At 54.2% G+C, this 19,353-nt stretch overlaps 2 protein-coding genes across 2 annotated transcripts; both read right to left on the bottom strand.

The window, feature by feature from the left end:
* Positions 1 to 478: 478 nt before the first annotated feature.
* On the bottom strand, positions 479 to 1,916 carry LOC127016232 (homeobox protein HMX2-like). Its single transcript, XM_050896607.1, is given in 3 exon segments — positions 479 to 654; positions 657 to 1,070; positions 1,709 to 1,916. Coding segments are annotated over 3 exon segments (798 nt in total).
* An 8,476-nt stretch (positions 1,917 to 10,392) lies between these two features.
* On the bottom strand, positions 10,393 to 13,037 carry LOC127016136 (homeobox protein HMX1). The gene is made up of 2 exons (XM_050896469.1): positions 12,709 to 13,037; positions 10,393 to 10,967 (listed from the first exon to the last, which is right to left on the bottom strand). Exons 1-2 carry the CDS (start codon positions 12,968 to 12,970, stop codon positions 10,393 to 10,395), a joined length of 837 nt encoding a protein of 278 aa, XP_050752426.1. The 5' UTR covers positions 12,971 to 13,037.
* Between the last annotated feature and the right edge of the window lie 6,316 nt (positions 13,038 to 19,353).

The raw sequence follows: 19,353 nt of genomic DNA, 5'->3' as shown, positions 1-19,353 counted from the left end.
GATATTAGAGGTGGAGAGTTTGAGATAGAGGAGCACATCGCGGCCTTCGCTTTTAGCAAGCTGTATTAAAAGTGACTCGGTTCACGGTACAGCTACGGCCACAGTGCTGGGGCAGACGCGGGGACACAGTCCCCGTGGGCTGAGGCAGAGCATCGGCTCCCCTGGAATAGGGGTACGGGATAATTTGGGAGGGAGGGAGGCAGAACACATCCCAGTTTCTTTGGTGGCTCCGTGTTTTCTCCTCCGTCCTGACCAGAGAAAAAACGCTGCAAGAGCGAGGGCGGGCTGGCAGCGCCCTTTGAAGCTTTAACAACGTGTCGGCGGCCCACGGACACGGGTGGGGGGAGCCCGGGCGGCCCCTCCGTGGGCCGGCTGCCGCCGGCTGTGGCGAAGGCGGACACCCCACCGACACGGCGGGGCCATAAATAACGTCGGGGCGGCCCCCGGCAAGAGGAAGGTCGGGGGCCGGGGGGAGCGGCTATACGTCCCCGTCCACCAGGCTGAAGTGTTTGCCCGGCCCGGGGAGGCAGAGGTAGGGGATGGCGCTGCCCGGGTAGAGCAGGGGGAAGGGCAGCGGCAGCAAGCAGCGGCTGAGCAGGGTGCTGTCCTTGTAAAGGGCCGGGAAGGAGAGAGCCGCGGCGGCGGCGGGGGCGGCGGCTCCCCGGCGGGCTCCGCCGGCCCCGGGCCCGGGCCCTCGGGCTCGGCCGACATCTGTCTCTTGAGCTTGTTGCGGCGGTTCTGGAACCAGATCTTCACCTGGGTCTCGGTGAGGTGCAGCGCGGCGGCCAGCCCGGCCCGCTCCGAGCTGCTCAGGTAGCGCTTCACGTCGAAGGTGGACTCCAGCTGCAAGACCTGGCTCTTGGAGAAGATGGTCCGCGTCTTCTTCCTGCCGCCCGCCGCCGGCGACCTGCCGCTCTCCCCGCCGCAGCCCCCGGCCTGCCGCGGCGGCTGCCGGGGGCCGCGCAGCCCCTCCGCGGGGAGCTGGGAGCCCACACCGCCGCCGCCACCTTCGGACTCCGGACGGAGGCCACGGCTCGTCCCCTCCGCCCGGAGCCGGCGGGGCTCGCTGCCTGCAACGGCAAAGCACAAGCATCAGCCCCCCCCGCCGCAGCCCGCGCCCCCGCCCCGCATGCACGCACGGCCCGGCTGAGCGCTAGGGAGCGGGGCCGAGGCCGAAGGGGGGAGGGGGTAGGATGGGGAGGGGGTTGTCCAGAGCTAGCCACGGCCCCCCCCCCACCCTCCGGAGGGGAGAAGAAGGGTGAGGAGCTTCCAGTAAGGATCTAAGGAAATCTCGCTGCCAGCTGCATGACAGAGCAGTCAGGGGCTCCTGGACACGGGACAAACAACCAAGGAGGCCGGGAGGGGGGTAGAACGCCCTGGGAAAGCCCCTGGAAGCAGGTTGGTGCGTGTGCGTGTGCCGGTGGCATCTCCTCCCGTCCGTCCGCGGAGCCTCAGTTCCTCCTCCGGCTGCGTGGGCGCCGCGGCGGCGTGTGCGTGTGTGTATGTGTGTATGTCTGCGTGTGCGTGTGCGTATGTGTGTATGTCTGCGTGTGCGTGTGCGCGGTCCCGGCCCGGCGGCGCTGGCCAGGCCCGGGGCAGACCCCCGCCGGGTGCCAGGCTGCGGGCCGGGCCGGGGCCACCGCCTGGGTGGGGGCCGGGCTGCGACCCGACGTGCGAGACAGCCGGAGGTGGGATGCCGGCTCTGTACCCGAGTTGCTGGAGCCTTTACTGGGGTCTTGCTCCGCAGGCCCCTCTTCCTCCTCCTCTTCCTCCTCCTCCGGCAGCGCGCAGCGGGCTCTGCCCTGCTCCCGGGCCGGGCGGCGGGGGCCGGGCTGCAGGATGCTGTCGATGCTGAAGGCCGGCGGCGCGGCCGGGGCCGGCGGTGGGGCTCGGCGGCCGCCCCCGAGCTGCACCATGGCGCGCCGAGCCGAGCCGAGCCGAGCCGTGCTGCGCCGCAGGACTGGCTGCGGCGGGAGGGCGCAGCGGCAGCCGAGGCGGAGGGAAGGATGGGTCGGGGGGGAGGGAGGAGGGGTCGGGGCGGCGGAGGGAGGGGATGGAGCTAGAGGGAGCCAAAGGACTGAGGACGGGGGGAGCGGCGCAGGGGAGGGAGAGAGGGAAGGGGGGCGGCAGGGAAGAGAGGGAGCGAGGAAGGAAAAGGAGCAGGAGCTGGAGGGAAGCGGGCAGGAAGGGGGGGGGGGGGGGGGGGGCATGCCAAGGTGCGCCTTTCCTCGCTGGCGGTGAGGTGCGCCCCGAAAGGGTGCCCTGGGCAGCCGGGGCAGGGCAGGGCGGGCTGTCGTCCTGCCCGGGTCCTTCACTGCTGGGGGGGGGGAGGCAGAGCCAGGCCCAAGAGAGCCCACGGGAAAGGCGAAGAGGAGGTGGGATGGCAGGACGGAGATCTCTGGAGTGAAGGAGGAGAAGGATGGGGAGAGAGGACTGGAAACGAGAGCAGGGGAATTGGGTGGAGTGAGACAAGGAAAGGCAGTGATGGCAGTGAGAGAGGGCAGGAGGGACAGGGGAAGCTGGGAGCCGGCGAAACCCTTCCGTGTGTTTATACAGCACCTGGCACGACCCCAGAGAGTCTGCTGAAGGCATTTGCTGCAGATTATCCATGCCATTGCAAGGGGGTGGGGGGCCCTGGGGAAGAGTAATTCATACAGCCCGAGTCCCTTCCCTGTGGTCCTTCCACCTGCAGACCCTCAGGCCGAGTATGCAGAGTTCCCCTAGGGAGAAAGGGATCCCTTTTCCTCCTGAGGAGCTCCGTAGTGTCAGGCCACGCCGAAATCCACCCCCCCACACACCCCACACACCCCCGCGGGTCTGCAGAGCTCTTCTGTAGTTTTCAAGAGCTAAAAGTTGTATGAGATCCTGCACTTGGTACGGGAACGGTGAGAAAGTGTCGGTGTGCGTGTGTGTGTTTGAGTACGTCCAAGGTGTGCCTTTTGGAGGATGGAGAAGCGTTCGCCTGTGCTGTGGGAGATGCTGTGGGACTTGGGGAAGGATCGATGTGTTTCTGTATTATCTGGAGAACTTTTGCTCCCCACCACCTACCAGCACTGCAACGTTTTAAAAACGGTTTGCAGTACTCAAGGCGGGGCGCCCAGCTGCGTTAGAGCCGCCATCAGCTGTGGATCTCAGGGGATGCTCTCGCTCCCTGCGCCCCTGTGTAAAGCCAGAGAAATGTTTCCAACCGACTTTTAAGAGGCCTTTTAGTACGAATCTCGAGGTTCCCACCACGAAAACTGCTGAGGGCAAGCGAGAAACCCTTGAAAAAGAGTTGACAATAGAAGCGCTGACAGGCTCTTAAATATTGTGATGCCAGAGATTCCGTGAGCTAAAATCAGGACATCTTAAGACTTTGGACTGCGTTATTCTTTAACGTACTGGTTCTTGGGAGAGCGGGTTTCAGCTCTTTTTCAAGAAAATTTGTTTCACTATATAAATGCACTCAGATTTTAATGCAGCCTAACGGAGAGCTATACGTTTTCCACCAGGCGAAAAAAAAAAACTTATACATATATATCTGTCTTCCATCAACCCGATTATTGGCCAAATGCCCAATTCGTTGCATTTATCTTGCAATCTCCTGTATAAGCTGGTGGTTCTGGTGGAGCGAAATGTCCCATCAAGAGAGCGTGATAGGGCGAGAGAAGGGACAAGGAACAGTGGTACAAAATGCGAAGAAGCAGCTGAAAAGATAAATTAAGAGATTCCGTGTGAGCTGGTAAAACTTGGAGCATGGGGGACTTGGATGCCAGCTCAGGTCGGTCTTTGCCCCTGCACTCCTGTCTCGGCCTCCCTTCCCGCTGTCTGTGAGTGAGGCACGTCCCAGGTGCTCACATCTGTTCTTGCTGCAAACCGTTTCCCTTTTAGTCCCGCAAAAATCCATTTTAAAAAGCAAATGCATTGACTCAGTGTGTTTTCCTAGAAGACATTTTCTTGGAAGAAAAAGGAAGACTTGAAGAAGGCAGAAAATTAGAAGGAAATTGAAGAAGGAGACATACGTTTTATCTCCTACTTTTTTTCACCGCGGCCCCCTCCACCCCCCGAGCAGTCCAAGCCCAGCCCTGAGAGAACCCGGTAACACCCCGCCGGGAAAAGTCTGTCCTCCTTTCCCAGCCCCGTTTGGCCGCTTTACAAAAACGATTTTTTTTTCCCCTGACAAACTGTGAAGTGAGGGAACACACTACAGTGCCAGATCTCCCCAGCCGCTGAGGCAGGTTGGAAGCAATTCACTGGCAACAAGAGGATGGGGGGCCTCCGGGGTCCCCCTGCAGCGAGTCCTACAAGCCAGATCCGTACGGGGCTCCCTATGCCCTCTGCTAGGGTCCCCCTTATCTTTAGGGGGGAGTGAAAGACTTGGCTTCGCATGCCAACAGGTAAAGCCGTATCCTTCAAAACCCAGACAACCGCCTGCAAAGCGCACCCCCACGGAGGGAGCGCTCTGCAGCGGGGCTGCCGCGGGGGAGGGCGGAGGAGGCCCCCGAACCCTCTCCCGGCCCCCAGCAAACCCCTCCGAGCCCTGGCCCGCCCGCATTTGGCCCCGAGCTGCTGGGGGGGGGGGGGGGAGCGGTGTCCGACGGGGCGGCGGGGCGAGAGACCTTGCCAAAAGTCAGAGGCTTTTCCGAGTGACCGGCCCCGGGGCGTGGGGAGCGCAGCCCCGGGCAGGGGCTGGGTGAGAGCGGCCGCCGGGCAGGGGCGGCTTTGGCCGGAGTCTCCGCTTTCTGCGAGGATCAGCTGCCCGGGACTGAGCCAGCAAAGGGGGTCTCGCTGCCCAAGAGGGGGTCCAGCGTGACTCTTCCCACGCAGCACTGCTCCGCACTATCGCAATTCACTCCCCAGGCTCCGAAAGGCCGTCGGACAAGGTGCATAATCACTCCGATTAAAAGCAACAGTTATCGTTACGATAGGTAGAGATTTTCCGACAGTGGTACTTTTTAATCCCGCGCTTCATTTGTATTTTATCTGGGAGAAATCCTGTCGTCCGGGACGTGTCGTGACGTGGAGGCCGGTACCGCACAGCGGCAGCGCAGGAAGAGCGAACATTTTTCTTTGAATAATATATTCCTGTATTAGAAGCTAACATCATGCTGAGTGGAAACCTTTTACCTGGGAAAGCTTTTTACCGGAAATCGCCCGGCACACGTATCTTTATTTCCATTTTACCTCGGAGCATAAAAGGTCTCCTACTCTAAATCTAAATCTGATGGAAATGAAATCTGATTAGATTCAACAGAAACACCAAAGAGTCCGATTTCGCTTGGCTTACGGAATCGGGCTTGTTTTACCCCCCGATGTACTCGAGGCTAAAATAGGCCCTCTCTGGTTTCACGTCCCGTTGCAAATAAGACCCCGGTAACTGCGGACACACCGGCACCTTGCAGCGGTCTTTAAGCCGTCCCCGCTGCTCTCCCGGGACACAGCCCCGGCGAGTGGGTCCAGAACAGAAGCCCTGTCTGAAAAGTTCATTAAAACAACCAGGTGGCTTTGGCTACCTTAGCGCTGCAGGTCCCTAAAATAAACTCGATTTTGCGGTTCAGCAGCAGCTGGGCGTAAATTGCCGATTGCTGTTGTGGTCTCCCCCCTCGCCGGCGGGGACCCGCCGCCGCCCCCCGGGCTCAGGCAGCGGTTCGGGGCGGCGGGGACATCCCTCGCCTGCGCCCGGCATCGCGGGCAGGATGGGAGGGGAGAGAAAACGGTTTCACTAGCTGGAAAGCACCTCTCCCTGGAGTCCCACAGGAAGGCAGCTACAAGTGTCACAGACAAACAGGCTTTTCCGGGGAGCTGGGCGCGCTAAGCCGACTCCTTCAACCCAGAGGTGCGGGACACAGGCGGATCGGGCCATGATGTGACCCCGGGACAGAGCATCCCTTTTCGAAACCTTTTGTTTCCCTCTGAGGTCAGTTCAAAGTCCTCAGCTAAATCGCCTTCCTGCAACCTCTGCGCTTGATACGAGAGGCGTGCAGTAAAATCCTAGAGGGGATTTCCGAATAAAGCTAGTAGTTCTCGGCTGTTCAATAGACCGGAATTGCTAAAGAGAAAAGGAGAGAGAAGGGAGAGAGAAGAGAGAGAGAAGAGAAGAGAAGAGAAGAGAAGAGAAGAGAAGAGAAGAGAAGAGAAGAGAAGAGAAGAGAAGAGAAGAGAAGAGAAGAGAAGAGAAGAGAAGAGAAGAGAAGAGAAGAGAAGAGAAGAGAAGAGAAGAGAAGAGAAAAAAGAAAGAAAAAGAAAAAAGAAAAAGAAAAGAAAAAAAAAAGAAAAGAAAAGAAAAAGAAAAGAAAAGAAAAGAAAAGAAAAGAAAAAGAAAAGAGAAAAGAAAAGAAAAGAAAAGAAAAGAAAGAAAAGAAAAGAAAAGAAAAGAAAGAAAAGAAAAAAAAAAAAAAAAAAAAAAAAAAAAAAAAAAAAAAAGAAAAGAAAAGAAAAGAAAAGAAAAGAAAAGAAAAGAAAAGAAAAGAAAAGAAAAGAAAAGAAAAGAAAAGAAAAGAGAAAGCTTTAAATTTTAGGCGCATATCTAGATTTTCATTAATATCTTTTTTTAATAGACATTCGTGTATCTCACTACATAGAAATTAAAACGTAGGATCCATAAGAAGAGTTGAGAAACTCAGGATAGTTAAGTGGAACATTAAGAAATCCTCCAGAAAGTTATATTCATCGGGAATGGGACGGGAAATGTAAGAAAATTGCCTGGATCTAATTTGAGACTGAGAGCACTAAATACTGCGAGTCCGCTGAAGTCTGGAGCGAGTCTCCCTCCGATCGATGGTGAGAGCGGGGCGCGCACCCCGCCCGGCTGACATGTTCACAGGAGCAGAGACAGACTATTCCAAGGTAATGCAGTATAAAAGAAAAAAAAAAAAAATCGATCCAAATATATTGTTCAGCAGTGGAGCCAGCGCGCACCTATGAGATTTATCAAGTATTGATTTGCATGAATATTTTAGACCCATGCCTACGAGAAAAGTTATAGGCCATCTTAAGCCGGTGAGCAATGTACCATTTGCAAAGTAGCCATTTAACAAGGTGCTTTTCAGCATATCGATCATTTTCATTTAAAGTGTAATTAATAATAACATCTTATGACAGCTGCACCAGGAATTTATTTCAGAAGGTCAGTTCAGACCCTATTTTGATTTTCGTTTGCTCTGCTTAAAATAAAAAATAAATCTTTTCACTAATTATTTTTATTAGCGTCCAATAAACACAAGTTATCTTTGTGAGTAGTCTGGCAAGGTTTTCCTTTGCCTCGCCTCTGGAGTGCCATCTAGCTAAGCTGTTGTAGCAACATTCATTAAATAAATGTCAACAGACAAGGATTTATGCTGCATAATAATATTACAGCTGTAGTATAACTGGATTTATTTTAAAGCTATTCTGAGGTTGCTTTGATCTATAAAGCAGCAACGTATGTCTCTATATGTCGCAAACAGCCTTTGCGAAACTACTTTGAGCTTTACAGTCCGCCAACATTTTTCTTATAGCAGAAGAAGCACAAAGCGTGACTCTTGCCTCTTTGATTTGTTTAATAAAAAATATACACAGGGAAGAAAACTGCGAGGAATCTGCTGTCCTGATTTGAGGGATGGGCTGGGGGGGGGGGGGGGGGTGTTGCCTAATTTGAAATCGTCGATGCACATACATCAGGGACTATGTCTTCTGCTAGCTGTTTCTCAGCATCCTGCAGAAATTTCTTGCCATCAGGTACAATGAAAAGCGTCATTAAAAAAGCTACGAGGTAAAGAAACCTGAGGCGTATATGTTCCTACTTTCAGCACATACTTTTAATAAGCCACTATAAAGCACTTTCTGCATGTACAGAATAAGGCATAAGTAAGCACTTTTTCTTAGATGAATTCACGTCTTGCACCTTTTAATATTTTACTACGATCATAAGTTACAAATACAGTGTATGAAAAAAAATCTGTTTATTGATATAATCAGCACGTCTTTAAAAAACAAACAAACTAATGTCAAAACACATTTTAAAAATCCGATTGATCATTTAGCCCTGCCAGTTCCTTAACTTCAGGAAAAGAATATTTAGTAGAATCAGAAGTATAATAATCTCATATGTTACTCCAAAGAAAAGGCATGTGGAGAGTGGCAGGCGTGTTTAGTTTCGCGTTGGATTACAATCTACTCTGATATGACTGTAGTGAGTCAGGATTTTACTCCAGTAGGTAACACTGGGAGAGCTGGGGAGCTGGGTATGACAAGGGAAACGGTCTGGCCGCTTTCTTCCAGGGGTAGCCAGGCTCTGAACGGTATCAAATCAAGTGGTTGCGCCCCGAGGAAGAAACATCGCCCCAAGTCACCTCCTCTGCGCATGAAAAGGCTGAAGTCCACCCCAGCCGCTCCCCCCGCGGCCGGCGGGTCCCGTCCGGGGCACCGGCACCCCCAACCCCGCCGCTTCCCCGTCCTTCTTACACTGCTCGGGGACCAGGCTTTAGAAGTTTTCGCCCCAAACTCGGGTGTTTGACGGATATGCAAAGAAAACAGCTGGAGAAGATGTCCCGGAGTGAGAAGAGGGATTTCAGAGCGGTTGGGGGAAAAAAAAAAACAACCCCGAACAAACCAAAAACAGCTTCCAGAAACGGGACTCCAGCCGAAACGAGCATCCCGGCAAGTTAGCACTTTTCTCAGGAACCCGGAATATACATATATTTATTTCATTCTTGAGTGGTTTTGAGGCTTTCAGCGTCCTGACTTCAACTGTGCAGGCTGATGCCCAGAGCCATGTTTCAGGCCAAAGAGGGGAAAAAAAAAAAAAAAAAAAAAAAGCGGTGGAGAGATTATAATCCGCCCCTGACTCTTCTTCCCAGGTTTCGTAACAAAGCTGAAGCTCCGCCGCATCTCGCCGATCGATTTCATAATAAGAAACCATGAGATTGCTCCAGACATAACGTAAAGCGTAGGAAATAGTAAGAATTAGATCGCTCTTCCTTCACTGGAGACAGCTCCGCATGCACATACCTCAATACATCCAGCACCCGGCTTTCCCTGCGGGAACACCGAGTGCTCCGAGCTGGTCGATTCAGTTACATCTGATTACGCCCTAAAACGTACGATCAAAGCTTGACCTTCCACCAAGGCTAGGTTTTGTATGGTCATTTCCCCCTTAATATTCGGAAAAAGACATTCAAACCTTTAGAAACAATGATGGACCCGATATTCATTTTAGCAGTGGGTAGAGAGGGGGAAACAAAACAGTTATTAAAGGAAAAAAAATAGCTTGGCATGCATAATACTTCATACAATATCACATCACAGGTTAGCTTGCATAACTAGCCATACAGCTCCCCAGTCTGTCCCCATCTGATTATTTTTCTTTCCTTCCTTTTTAATTGCCAGTGCGAACTATTAATCGATTACACAAACCGATCCCATAAGAGACGGACAAGCCGAGGGGCGTTTTCCTCAGCCTTCCCAGGAGACCGAAATAAGTGGCAAGCCCACTGGTAAAATACAGTATGTTGAATTTTATATATATATATATATATATATTTAACCGTGTATTTTAGCCGATAGTTTGTCAGGGAAATAAAACGAAAACGAAGAAACCAAATCCTCACAGCTCGGTCTTCAGCGGGGCGAATTCTTTCCAACAATTTGCTTTCAAGTTGTTTCAAATCAAAAAGCCTGCATCGAGAAGGACCAGGGGGCATCAGCACATGCTTGGGTATCGATCGTATGAAAATGAGAGTAACAATGGGGGGGGGGGGGAATCTGTACGAATTAAGTGGCTAAAACAAAGGGCCCTGGAGAAGCTGCTGGAGGCGGGGATCCGCAGGGTCCCCCCGCTCTGCACGGAAAGCAGCCGAGGCAGGGGGAAAAACGAAAGGTTTCCCCGGCAGGAGGGCTGGCCCGGGGCAGCGGAGGACCCGGGGAAGGTCCTTGGCCGCGGCGGGGGCCCCGAGGTTTCGCCGTCCGTGGGGCGGGGGCGGCGGGGCCGGGAAGCGCCTCCGGCCCCGGCGGTTCCGTACATTCGTCTCACACTCGGCAGCTCTGCGAGGGGGAGGAAGGGTCTGGGGGGCTGCTGCCCCCCGGAAAACGCCGGTCTGTGTCACCCCGGGGCCGAGGCGGCGGTAAGGGCTTTCCCGCTGCCACGGGGCTGCATTTTCTTTGGACGCGCGGCGGGGGGAGCCCCGCCGACCCGCTCCCGGCTCAGGGCTGGGGTCCTCGTAGTCCTTTCGGTTCGCTCCGGCTGCTGCGCGTCGCTCCGAGTTAACCCCAAAAGTAAGTTTATTGCACGTAAAAAAAAAAAAAAAAAAAAAAAGTCAAAAAGCTGAAAATCGAGAAACGTGTAAGTTGGAAATAAAAAGTCCGAGGAGGAAGGGGGGTGGAGCTGGAAGCCGGGGGAGGGGGCGAGGGGGCCGCGGTCCCGGCACAGGTGGGCGCTCAGACGAGTCCTGTCATCTGCGACCGTAGGAAAGGGAGGGAGGCGGCGGGGAAGGTGCCGAGGGGGTAGCTGACGCTGCTGGAGAAGCCCACCAAGGGGGGCGACATGTGGGGCAGCGTGAAGCCCAAGGCGCTCGCCGGCGAGTTCTCGTGGTACAAAATGGGGACCCGCACTATCCTTTGGGCGGCGTGGGAGAGGTTGGCCGCCTCCAGGTCGGCGGCCAGCTGCCGTTTCCACTTGTTGCGGCGGTTCTGGAACCAGATCTTCACCTGGGTCTCGGTGAGGTGCAGCGAGGCGGCCAGCCCGGCCCGCTCCGAGCTGCTCAGGTAGCGCTTCACGTCGAAGGTGGACTCCAGCTGGAAGACCTGGCTGCGGCTGAACACGGTGCGCGTCTTCTTCTTGCGGCCGGCGGCGCGTTGCTCCGGCTCTCCCGGCTCCTCGCCGCGCTCCTCCTCCTCCTCGCGGCCGCCCGGCCCCTGCCGCCCGCCCGCCGGGCCCCGCGCCGCCGCCCGCCCGCCGCCGCCCGCCCGCTCCGCCGGCTCCTCGGGCAGCTCGGGCGAGTCCCGGTCGCTGGCTGCGGAGAGAGGCAGAGCGCTGGGAAGCGGGGCCGCTGCTCCGGGGAGCGGGGCGGGGGTTGGGGGGGGGGGGGAGGGAGAGCGGTATCGCCCAGCCGCCGGCTGACCCAGAGGGAGCGCCTGCCCCTCGCCCCGCTCACCGGGGGAGGAAATAACGCGGCTGCGGAGAAAGCAGGGCCGGGGTGCCGAGGGCGCCTGAAGGGCGAGGGGCCCCGGGCAAGGGTTCCTACCGCTGCTCTGCCTCTTGTGATAAGCTCCCAAATATTTGTGAGTATATCCACACACGCGCAAGCATACTTATATAGAAGCACAGAAATTATAGTTCGTGTATATATACATATACTCATCTACGTACATACTCATACATCTGCGTATGTGTATACACATCTAAGCGTACGCACGTACCTAAACGCACACATATATATGTATGTGTGTGTACATATATTTTTAGATACGTTTTGTACACAGAAATACAAGTGTACATGCATATGTATACACACACGTATATATGCATAGATGTATATACTTTTTATATATGTATGTACACATATGAATACATGTGAACTCTTATTTATACAAACACATATATTTACACACATATGTACACATATTACGTACAAGTACGTAGGTAAGCATATTGCTGTGTGTAAGAGGAGTAAGTATAGTAGTGCGTGTGTGTATACAAAGGGAGGTAAGAAAGAAATATTTTCGCTTCACGTGATTCTGAACTTAAACCGAATGGATCGGGTCAGCTACTCTAATATGGGGACATTGCCTCCCAGCATGTCTCCGTGGAGTTTCCAACATTGTGCTTTCCATTTGCAATTTCAAAGGGGAAAAAAATATTTCCTACTCTTTATAGAACAGAGGGAAAAAATAAAAGGAAAAAAAGCGAGAAAAACAAGGCCGTTGTTTCCGGAGTCGTTTTCTAGATGTACTTTTGAGAGAAATTAAAAATATTAATAAATCCATCACCGTAAAAAGGAACTCTTTGGATGACAAATCACGCCTCTTTCTTATTGAGCAGTCGTGAGAACTCTACTGGCTCGTATAGGATCACAGAGATGCGCCGAGGGACAATATTTTTTCTATCAGGATAAAAATAACCACTGATCGCAGCCCATAAACTTTTTCAGATGTTAATTTCTTGCCCCTGAACCCAGGCTTTTCCTCCAGCGCCCTTTCCAGCGGGGTCCCCGCGGTGACAGGCCGCTGCCTGCCCCTGCCGCGCTGCGCGGAGCCGCGCTGCGGGAGGAGGGAGAGCAGCGGGGCCGGCTCCGCGGGAAGGGGCGGCCGGGGCGCAGGGGCCCGAGCCCAGCTGCTCCCCCGGCTTTCCAAACTCGCCGCTGCGCTGCTAGGGACGGTGCTCCCAGCTTTCCGGCTTGCTGGGGCGTCAAAAAAAGCCGGACCTCCCTCTTATGAAAAGAGAAGAAAGAAAAAGGGATGGGGGGAAAAGGGGAAAGAAAAACCCCCGAGCAAGCGAACAACCCCTGTTTACATTTTGGGCGGCGAGGCGGAGGCTCCAGGTGCTTGACACACCGTGAGCGTTTCCGGAGATTTGCCCTGGGCAGGGGAGATTCGCCCTGGGGAGGCAGGGCGAGGGCTTCGGGGGCACTCCGCGCATCCCGCTCCGCGACCCGAGCCCCCCCCGGGGGGAGCAGAGACACCCCCCGCCCCCCCACCCCACCCCCCCCAGCCCCAGCCGGGCCCGGCGATTAAGGGTAGGGAAAGGCGACTTACTGTCGGGGCTGGCGCAGCCCAGGAAAGCGGCGTGCGCTCGGCGGTACCAGCCGACGGCGGCGTCGCGGAGGGGGCAGCCCGGGGCGCCGAGGCGCAGCGGGGAGCGCGGCCCGCAGCGCGGACCCCCGCGGCCACCGCCGCCCGCCGCCGCCCGCCGCGCCCCGCCGCCCGCCGTGCCCTCGCTGCCCAGCAGGTCCTCGATGAAGAAGGACGAGACGCGGGCGGAGGTGGAGCCGGCGTTTTCCGTGGCTTCGTCCGGCATCGTCGGAGAGAACTGCGGGAGGGGGGGTCCCGGCTCCGCCGGCGGCTGGCTCCTCGGCTCCCCGCTGCCCCGCGGCCGCCTCCTGCCTCTGCCTAGCCCCGTGGATGCTCTCCTGGTATAAAAGGGTTTTTTTCCGGAGTAATCATTTCAGATCGCGGTTTGCCATCATTTCCTGCAAGCTAGGAGGGGAGGGGGGAGGGGGAGGAGGGGAAGGGAACGGGGAAGGAAAAAAAAAAAAAAAGCAGCCCGACAACCCATCGGAGGCGCCAGATTCTGCGCGAAAACGATAATAACGAAATAAAAATGTCATGCGAGTTAAACGCTGGACACGAGAGGGGGAATCCTGCGATTGGAGGAGCGCCGCGGCAAATGGGATTTCCGCAGGGGAAGCGCAGGGCGCGGAGCGCGGCGGGGCCGGGCGCCGCCGGTGCCTGGCCGCGTGTGCGTGTGTTTGTGCGTGTGCGTGTGCAGCGCGGGGGGTGTGTGTGTGTGTGTGTGTGTATGCGTGTGTGTGTGCAGCGCGGGGTGCGTGTGCGTGTGCGTGTGCGCGTGTGTGCGCCGCCCCGGGGCTGCCACTCACGAGCTCCTTATTTAGGTCAATTAGGGAGCAAATCCCGGCGCGGGGGGAGCTGCAGCGCGGCCCCGGCACACGGGCCGCGGCCGGGGCGGGGGGGGGGGCTTGGCCGCTCCACGTCCCGGCCCTCCCATTGGCTGCAACGGGCTCAGCGGGCAGCCCAGCCAGCCAATCCGCGCCGCGGACATCGCAGTTATATTAATATCATTAATAATAATGAACCCCCCCTCCCACCCCCGCCGAGCGCTTTCATGTCTGCGGCGGCGGCGATGGACGGAGGAGATGCGCCCTCCGCCGCCCGGAGAGCCTGCACCGGCCCCGCGGGCCCGGCAGCCACCGCCGCGGGCTGCCGGCGGAGCGGTGAGGTTGCCCCCCGCCCGGAGCCCCCCGGTTGGGGCACTTGAACGGGGGCGGGCGGCGGAAGGACATCTGCCCCCGTGAGCAGGCAGTGTCCGCGGCCGTGGACTGTCCCGCCGGTGGAGGGGAGAGTGCCCGGCACGGGAGGGCGGGCGACCCTCGTTTACAGGGTCTCCCGAGGCCCGGTTGGTGACATTTAACCTTTTCCTTTATATATGTATGTGTATATACGTGTATATGCATATTTTTATATATACATGCATATTATGTCTGTACAGTTTATTTAGAAAGACAGCCAGCCCCCGCTCATCGAAGACGGGGCCGTCCACGGCGGCCCATCTCCCACCCCCCGGGCGGGGAGGCAGCGGCGATGCGCTGCCCGCTCCAGCACCCAGCCTATGGCTCCTGGCGTTCCCCCTCCGCAGCCCGACTTTTTTATTGTAGTTCCTATTGTAATTCCACTTAATGGAAAGCCGTAAAGCCACCCTCCGCCTGCCCCCTTTTCCTGAGCCTTCTGGATCCGCCCGCCTCGGGACAGGGACCCCCAGCAACCCCCCAAAACTCCCCCTCGCTGCAGGGCGCCGGGGCAGGAGAGTTGTCCTCTGCCTTTTTCCTTGGGACCAGGCGAGCCAGGTTTGCGGAGGGACGAGCCGATCCAGCGTGCACGTCGGAGACCCGTGGACGTTTGGGTGAGTACACAGATGCCCTTGCGATGTTCACCTGCGGATCAGCTCTCTCCTCCTGCCCTGCTCTGCCTCCTCTGCCGGGATATCCCTCCTTGTTCCCCTTTACGATACTCCTGGACAAGCACCCCTTTCCCAAGCCCCGCCTCCCCCTCCCGGTTTTAAACGGGGGCACCGGTTGCTGCCCGGCGGGAGTGTCCGGCCGCAGCGCGGGGGCCGGCGGGGACGGGGCGCAGCCGGGTGCGGAGCCGGCCTCCGCGGCACGGAACGGTCCCGCTCCTTTTCCCGGAGTGGCGGTGGGGACCTTTGAGGTCAGGCCTATTTCAGGAAAGAAGAAAAAAAAAAAAAAAAAAGGAATAATTCCACTTCCAAAGACTTCGGAAAAATGCAAACAGCCAGATCTCTGAAATGGACTCTGGAAAAGCAGGAATATACAGGGACACGTTCTGCTTTCTGTCCTACCTGGGCAGAGACCGAGAACAGTCTGGTGAATTGTAAACCGAGCGAAAGTGCATTCGTCACTTGTTGCACAGGAGTGATGTTAACGAACATGGCTTTCATGCTCTGCACATCTTGGTGCGTGTTGCTGGATAGGAAATACGAGTTTGACCGGTATGTCTTAAGCATCCATAAACCGTCAGCTCTGTTTGACTGGCAGACTCAGAAAATATATGTGTGCTTCCCGGAATAAAGAGAAAAATGTGGACCCTGGTTACTTCTATACATTTTATATACAATGTGCAAACGATATGCATGTATCCCGTACCCATATTTTATAAAGTGTTCCCACAGTGTGGTCATGGAACTTACGTAATATTATTTTCTTTCCACTTAGAAATAGTATAAGAGTATAATACTCAATGAGAGTAAATTTGCTCTTGCTTTTTTTCTCTCCGTATTTCTTTAGCATAACGTATAACTGTTTGGTGTGCTGAACTGTGTTTGTGAAAAGTCATGTATACTCAGACGTATTCCTGAAACGCAAGATCAGGATGAGTATAATTCTATACCTGCAAATACAACACTTGTACATACATGTCCGTGTGTATAGGGTATTTGTTTAAGCTTCTAGTTCTGTTTACGTACCTTTTACATTGCTATAGTGACATGACAACTAACACTTTGTGCTTAATACTCTTTGTGCTTATTATGATGATGAGGTGAAAAAGGGCGTGTGGTTACTGGATGTCTCCCTGCAGCCACCCAGCAGGGCTCTGTGTAGGGAGCAGAAAAAGCAGCCAGTGACGGTATTTTCGTAATTTAATGTCAGAAAGACATCCTGGGCCCCTGCCCTAACTCCTTTCGGTGTCACTTGCCCGGGGGTAACGCGGGGCGGGAGGGTCCCCTTGTGCCGAGGGCATTGCCATCACCCTGGGCTATCCCCCGCGTCGGGCAAGGGCCGTGCCGGCGCGGCTCCCGGGCCGCCTCCGGCGGGGCTCAGGGTGGCTGCGGTAAGGCAGGACCTCGCCTTCCCCCACCGCCTTCTCTCCCACAGCCATCTCTTTGTGGCTCGGCAAACCTTTATTTTTTTGCAGGCTGCTGAGCGAAGAGTCTTTCCCTGGGCAGCAAGCTCCTGCCTGCCGCCGGCGGGTCAGAAGGGATTTCCCCGTGCTTTCGGCAAAGGTGGCTTTGAGACCAGATTTAGACTAGAGGTGGCGGGCCCCTTATTTTTTCCATCTCTGGCTCTATTTCTCTCCCAGGTACATGTTTTTCTCCGAGGCTTTGGAGACCTCCAGATCCGCGGCCGCTGCGGGAGGTGCGGCACGGCTGCGGCCTGCAGCCCCGCTGCCGCTGCCGGTGGGGTCTCTGCTGCTGAGCAGTCCTGGCTCCCGGTCCGTGCCGATCGCTGGCGTGGGCAGCCCGCCGGCCACATGGCGTGGGATGCCCGTGGGATATCCCCCCCGCCCCCGTCACCATCTCCGACGGGTCCTGAGCCTTTGGCAGGGTTTGCTCGACGTGGGTACAAAGCATGGCCGGCTGCCACGCAGGGGGCAGGGAGGAGTGGGGATTTGGGGCCGGGCTCCGGAGGGAGTCAGCAGACGGAGGGCTACATTTGGGGCCGAAAAAGTGTATGCGAGTGTGACAAGTGCCTCCGGTGAGCCACGGTGATGCCGCATCGGCCGCTCCCGCCGCTGCCCTGACGCCTCCCGCACGGACTGGAGCGGGCCTGGCTGCAATGTGAATGCAATTACCCTGGTGGTGTTTGATGTCTCCCTTTGCTCTCCCTCCACCAGCACTGCCTCGATGTGTCGTAAAATAGAAATGAAATGAAAGACAGGCTTTAGCACTTGCTACCTAACCTCTGCTCCTCTCTGCTTTTAAGGGCCCGTGGTACGTTTGGAGTCCGGATCTTTGCAGGAGGCGTTTAACCCCCAGCACTGCGGGCAGAGGTGGCTTTCTGGGAAGGGGAATCAGCTCTCCCTTCTCCATGCCAAAAAAGCGGCGCTGAACAGATCACTCAGTTCCTATCACCCTCCTAACAGATCAGACGGGTAAGGAAATTCTTGGCCAAGATCTGCCTCTGGTTGATATATTGAGAGAGAGAGAGAGAGATATATGTATGTATGTATATACTTATAAATAAAAATAGTTTTTCAGCCAGGTTCAGTTTAGCTGTAAAAATAAAACAAATAAAGACCGTATTCACATCTTCAGTAAACTGTCGGGATCCACCAAAACGCAAAAGCAGATACAATGATGCAAAAGCAGCGTTTTTCGGGTCCAACGCTCCCTTAGAGGAGCAGACGTGGTGGTGGGACGGTTTGGATACTTACTTTAAAAAAACATAAAATAAAAGATCAACCAGAAGATGGTTGCACCGCCTCTAAACCTCTGTGTAACATCTTCCTCTTCCTCCTCCTCCTCCTCCGGGGGGAAGGGGGTCCGTTCAGCTCCCGGGGGAGCCGCCTAAACCTCTCCCGCCGGGGCACCTCCCGCCCCTGCACGGAGTTCGCCAGGTCTCTGCTCCGGCTCCCCCGCCCTCAAAAAGTCGCGGATGCAGAGCAGGACCCGGGGGAGGGAGGTCCCGTCCTCCGGGCCTTGCTGGGACAAGCAGAGGGAGCATTTCAGAGGGGTGTCCCGGCCAGCCCCCCCGCCTGGGTGAGGGTCTTGTGCACATCTCATGGGGATACCCCATTTTGGATGGCCATTCCGGCAGGGAACCCGCAAAGGACGAGGACAACACGGCCGTGGGAACCTCTTTTTTCCTGTAGGTTGAAAACCCTAAAACCCTTCAAATGTGTGTTAAATAGCACTTAAGTGCAGCAACACTTTGTGGAATTCCTTTCTGAATTTGCAGTAAATTTTAAGGGGTCCCCGAAGATGGGGAAACAGAGAAACTGATAATTATGGTTTGGGGTTTTTTAGTAAACTATCTCTGTAAACCCAACCCTACTGAATCCTTCACCATTAGTGATACTGGCAGAGAATTTTTCCCCTTTCAAGGACGCTGCACAACCCATGCTGATTCCCATGAACGTATTCATTATTTACAGATAGTCACTAAGTGCTTTGGATGGAAACTTCCAGCCCGTAGCATGTCCTGACTGTCCGTGATGCCTATTTATTGCTCATTATAGATGTCATGCAATTGGGAGCATGAATCACATCGCTTAAGTGCTGCTTCCTTGCTAAGTGAGGGGTATTTTAACCCATGATAAATTATCAAACTGGGGAATATCCTTGGGTACGTGAATATATTAACGAAGAAAACACTTCGAGAAAGATTTTGGGGAATATCTATTCCCATGTGTTAAAATTCCAGAGCCCTTTCAGAAATATTTATTAATTGTCTGACTGGAGATGAGGAGAGAGGGAAAAAATGGATCATCAGCAAATTGTATGATATCTTTTAAAAAAGGTAGTCCCTACTGAAATGAGCTAACAATTATAACACAGTCCTGTTTTAAAGTGACTTTTCCAGAAGGGTCTTTAGCATTGATTTCCTTACACAATTTTAACATGACTTTTTTTTTTTTTTTTTTGTATGTACAGTGAGAGAATGCATGGTTTTATTGGTACTGGTTAGGGTCAGCCGCAGGAGAATTATGGAGGTCATGTGAAATAGGTGCCAATAAAGCTTTTATTATTGTTATACAGACAAAAGAGCATTATGGAAAGAGATCCTTACCAGCCCTAACCACGGATATTTTGTTCTGTTAACAATCAAGTCGGAAAATACAGGGACACAGTAAAAAAAAGTGACTCTTCAGAGCTATTGAACATTAACCTATTATCCATAAGACTTTTGGAATTATTTTCCATCAGAAAATGAAGGTCTCCTGAAATGAAACACTGCACACAACTCTTGATTTTGCCTAAAACAAAAGTTCTACGGAAAAAGAAAATATTACATTGTCACAACAGAATATAACTGTTTAAATTTTGAAATAACATTTAAAATTTGATTTTTGTGTTACGCAAGATAAGAAAATCAAACTATTTTTTAATTAACAAGGTAGACTTCATCTCTAGTTTGTACGTACCTACAGTTTGAATCTGAAGTTTTTCTGCCAGGACTTGAAGTTGAGGATTCTGAAGTAAAATTTCATTAAAATGCTGTTCTCTTTCCCTCATCCAGTACTGAATGATTTTAGTGGAGCGTTAAACCATTGTCAAGGACTGTAATGAACTTCCTCATATGTTGATACATTGGATTCTTAGATCAAACTTCAAAAACAGTTGGAGCTTAGTGAATTTAGTGAAAACTCATACCTTCTTAAATCTGATTGACTCAGGAGTTTTAGATTAATTCCAGCACAGAGCCAAAT

The sequence above is a fragment of the Gymnogyps californianus genome, chromosome 4, assembly GCF_018139145.2.
Source record: "Gymnogyps californianus isolate 813 chromosome 4, ASM1813914v2, whole genome shotgun sequence".
Classification (NCBI taxonomy): domain Eukaryota; kingdom Metazoa; phylum Chordata; class Aves; order Accipitriformes; family Cathartidae; genus Gymnogyps; species Gymnogyps californianus.
The sequence above is the reverse complement of the archived record's forward strand: the minus strand, read 5'-3'. Positions and strand labels throughout refer to the sequence as shown.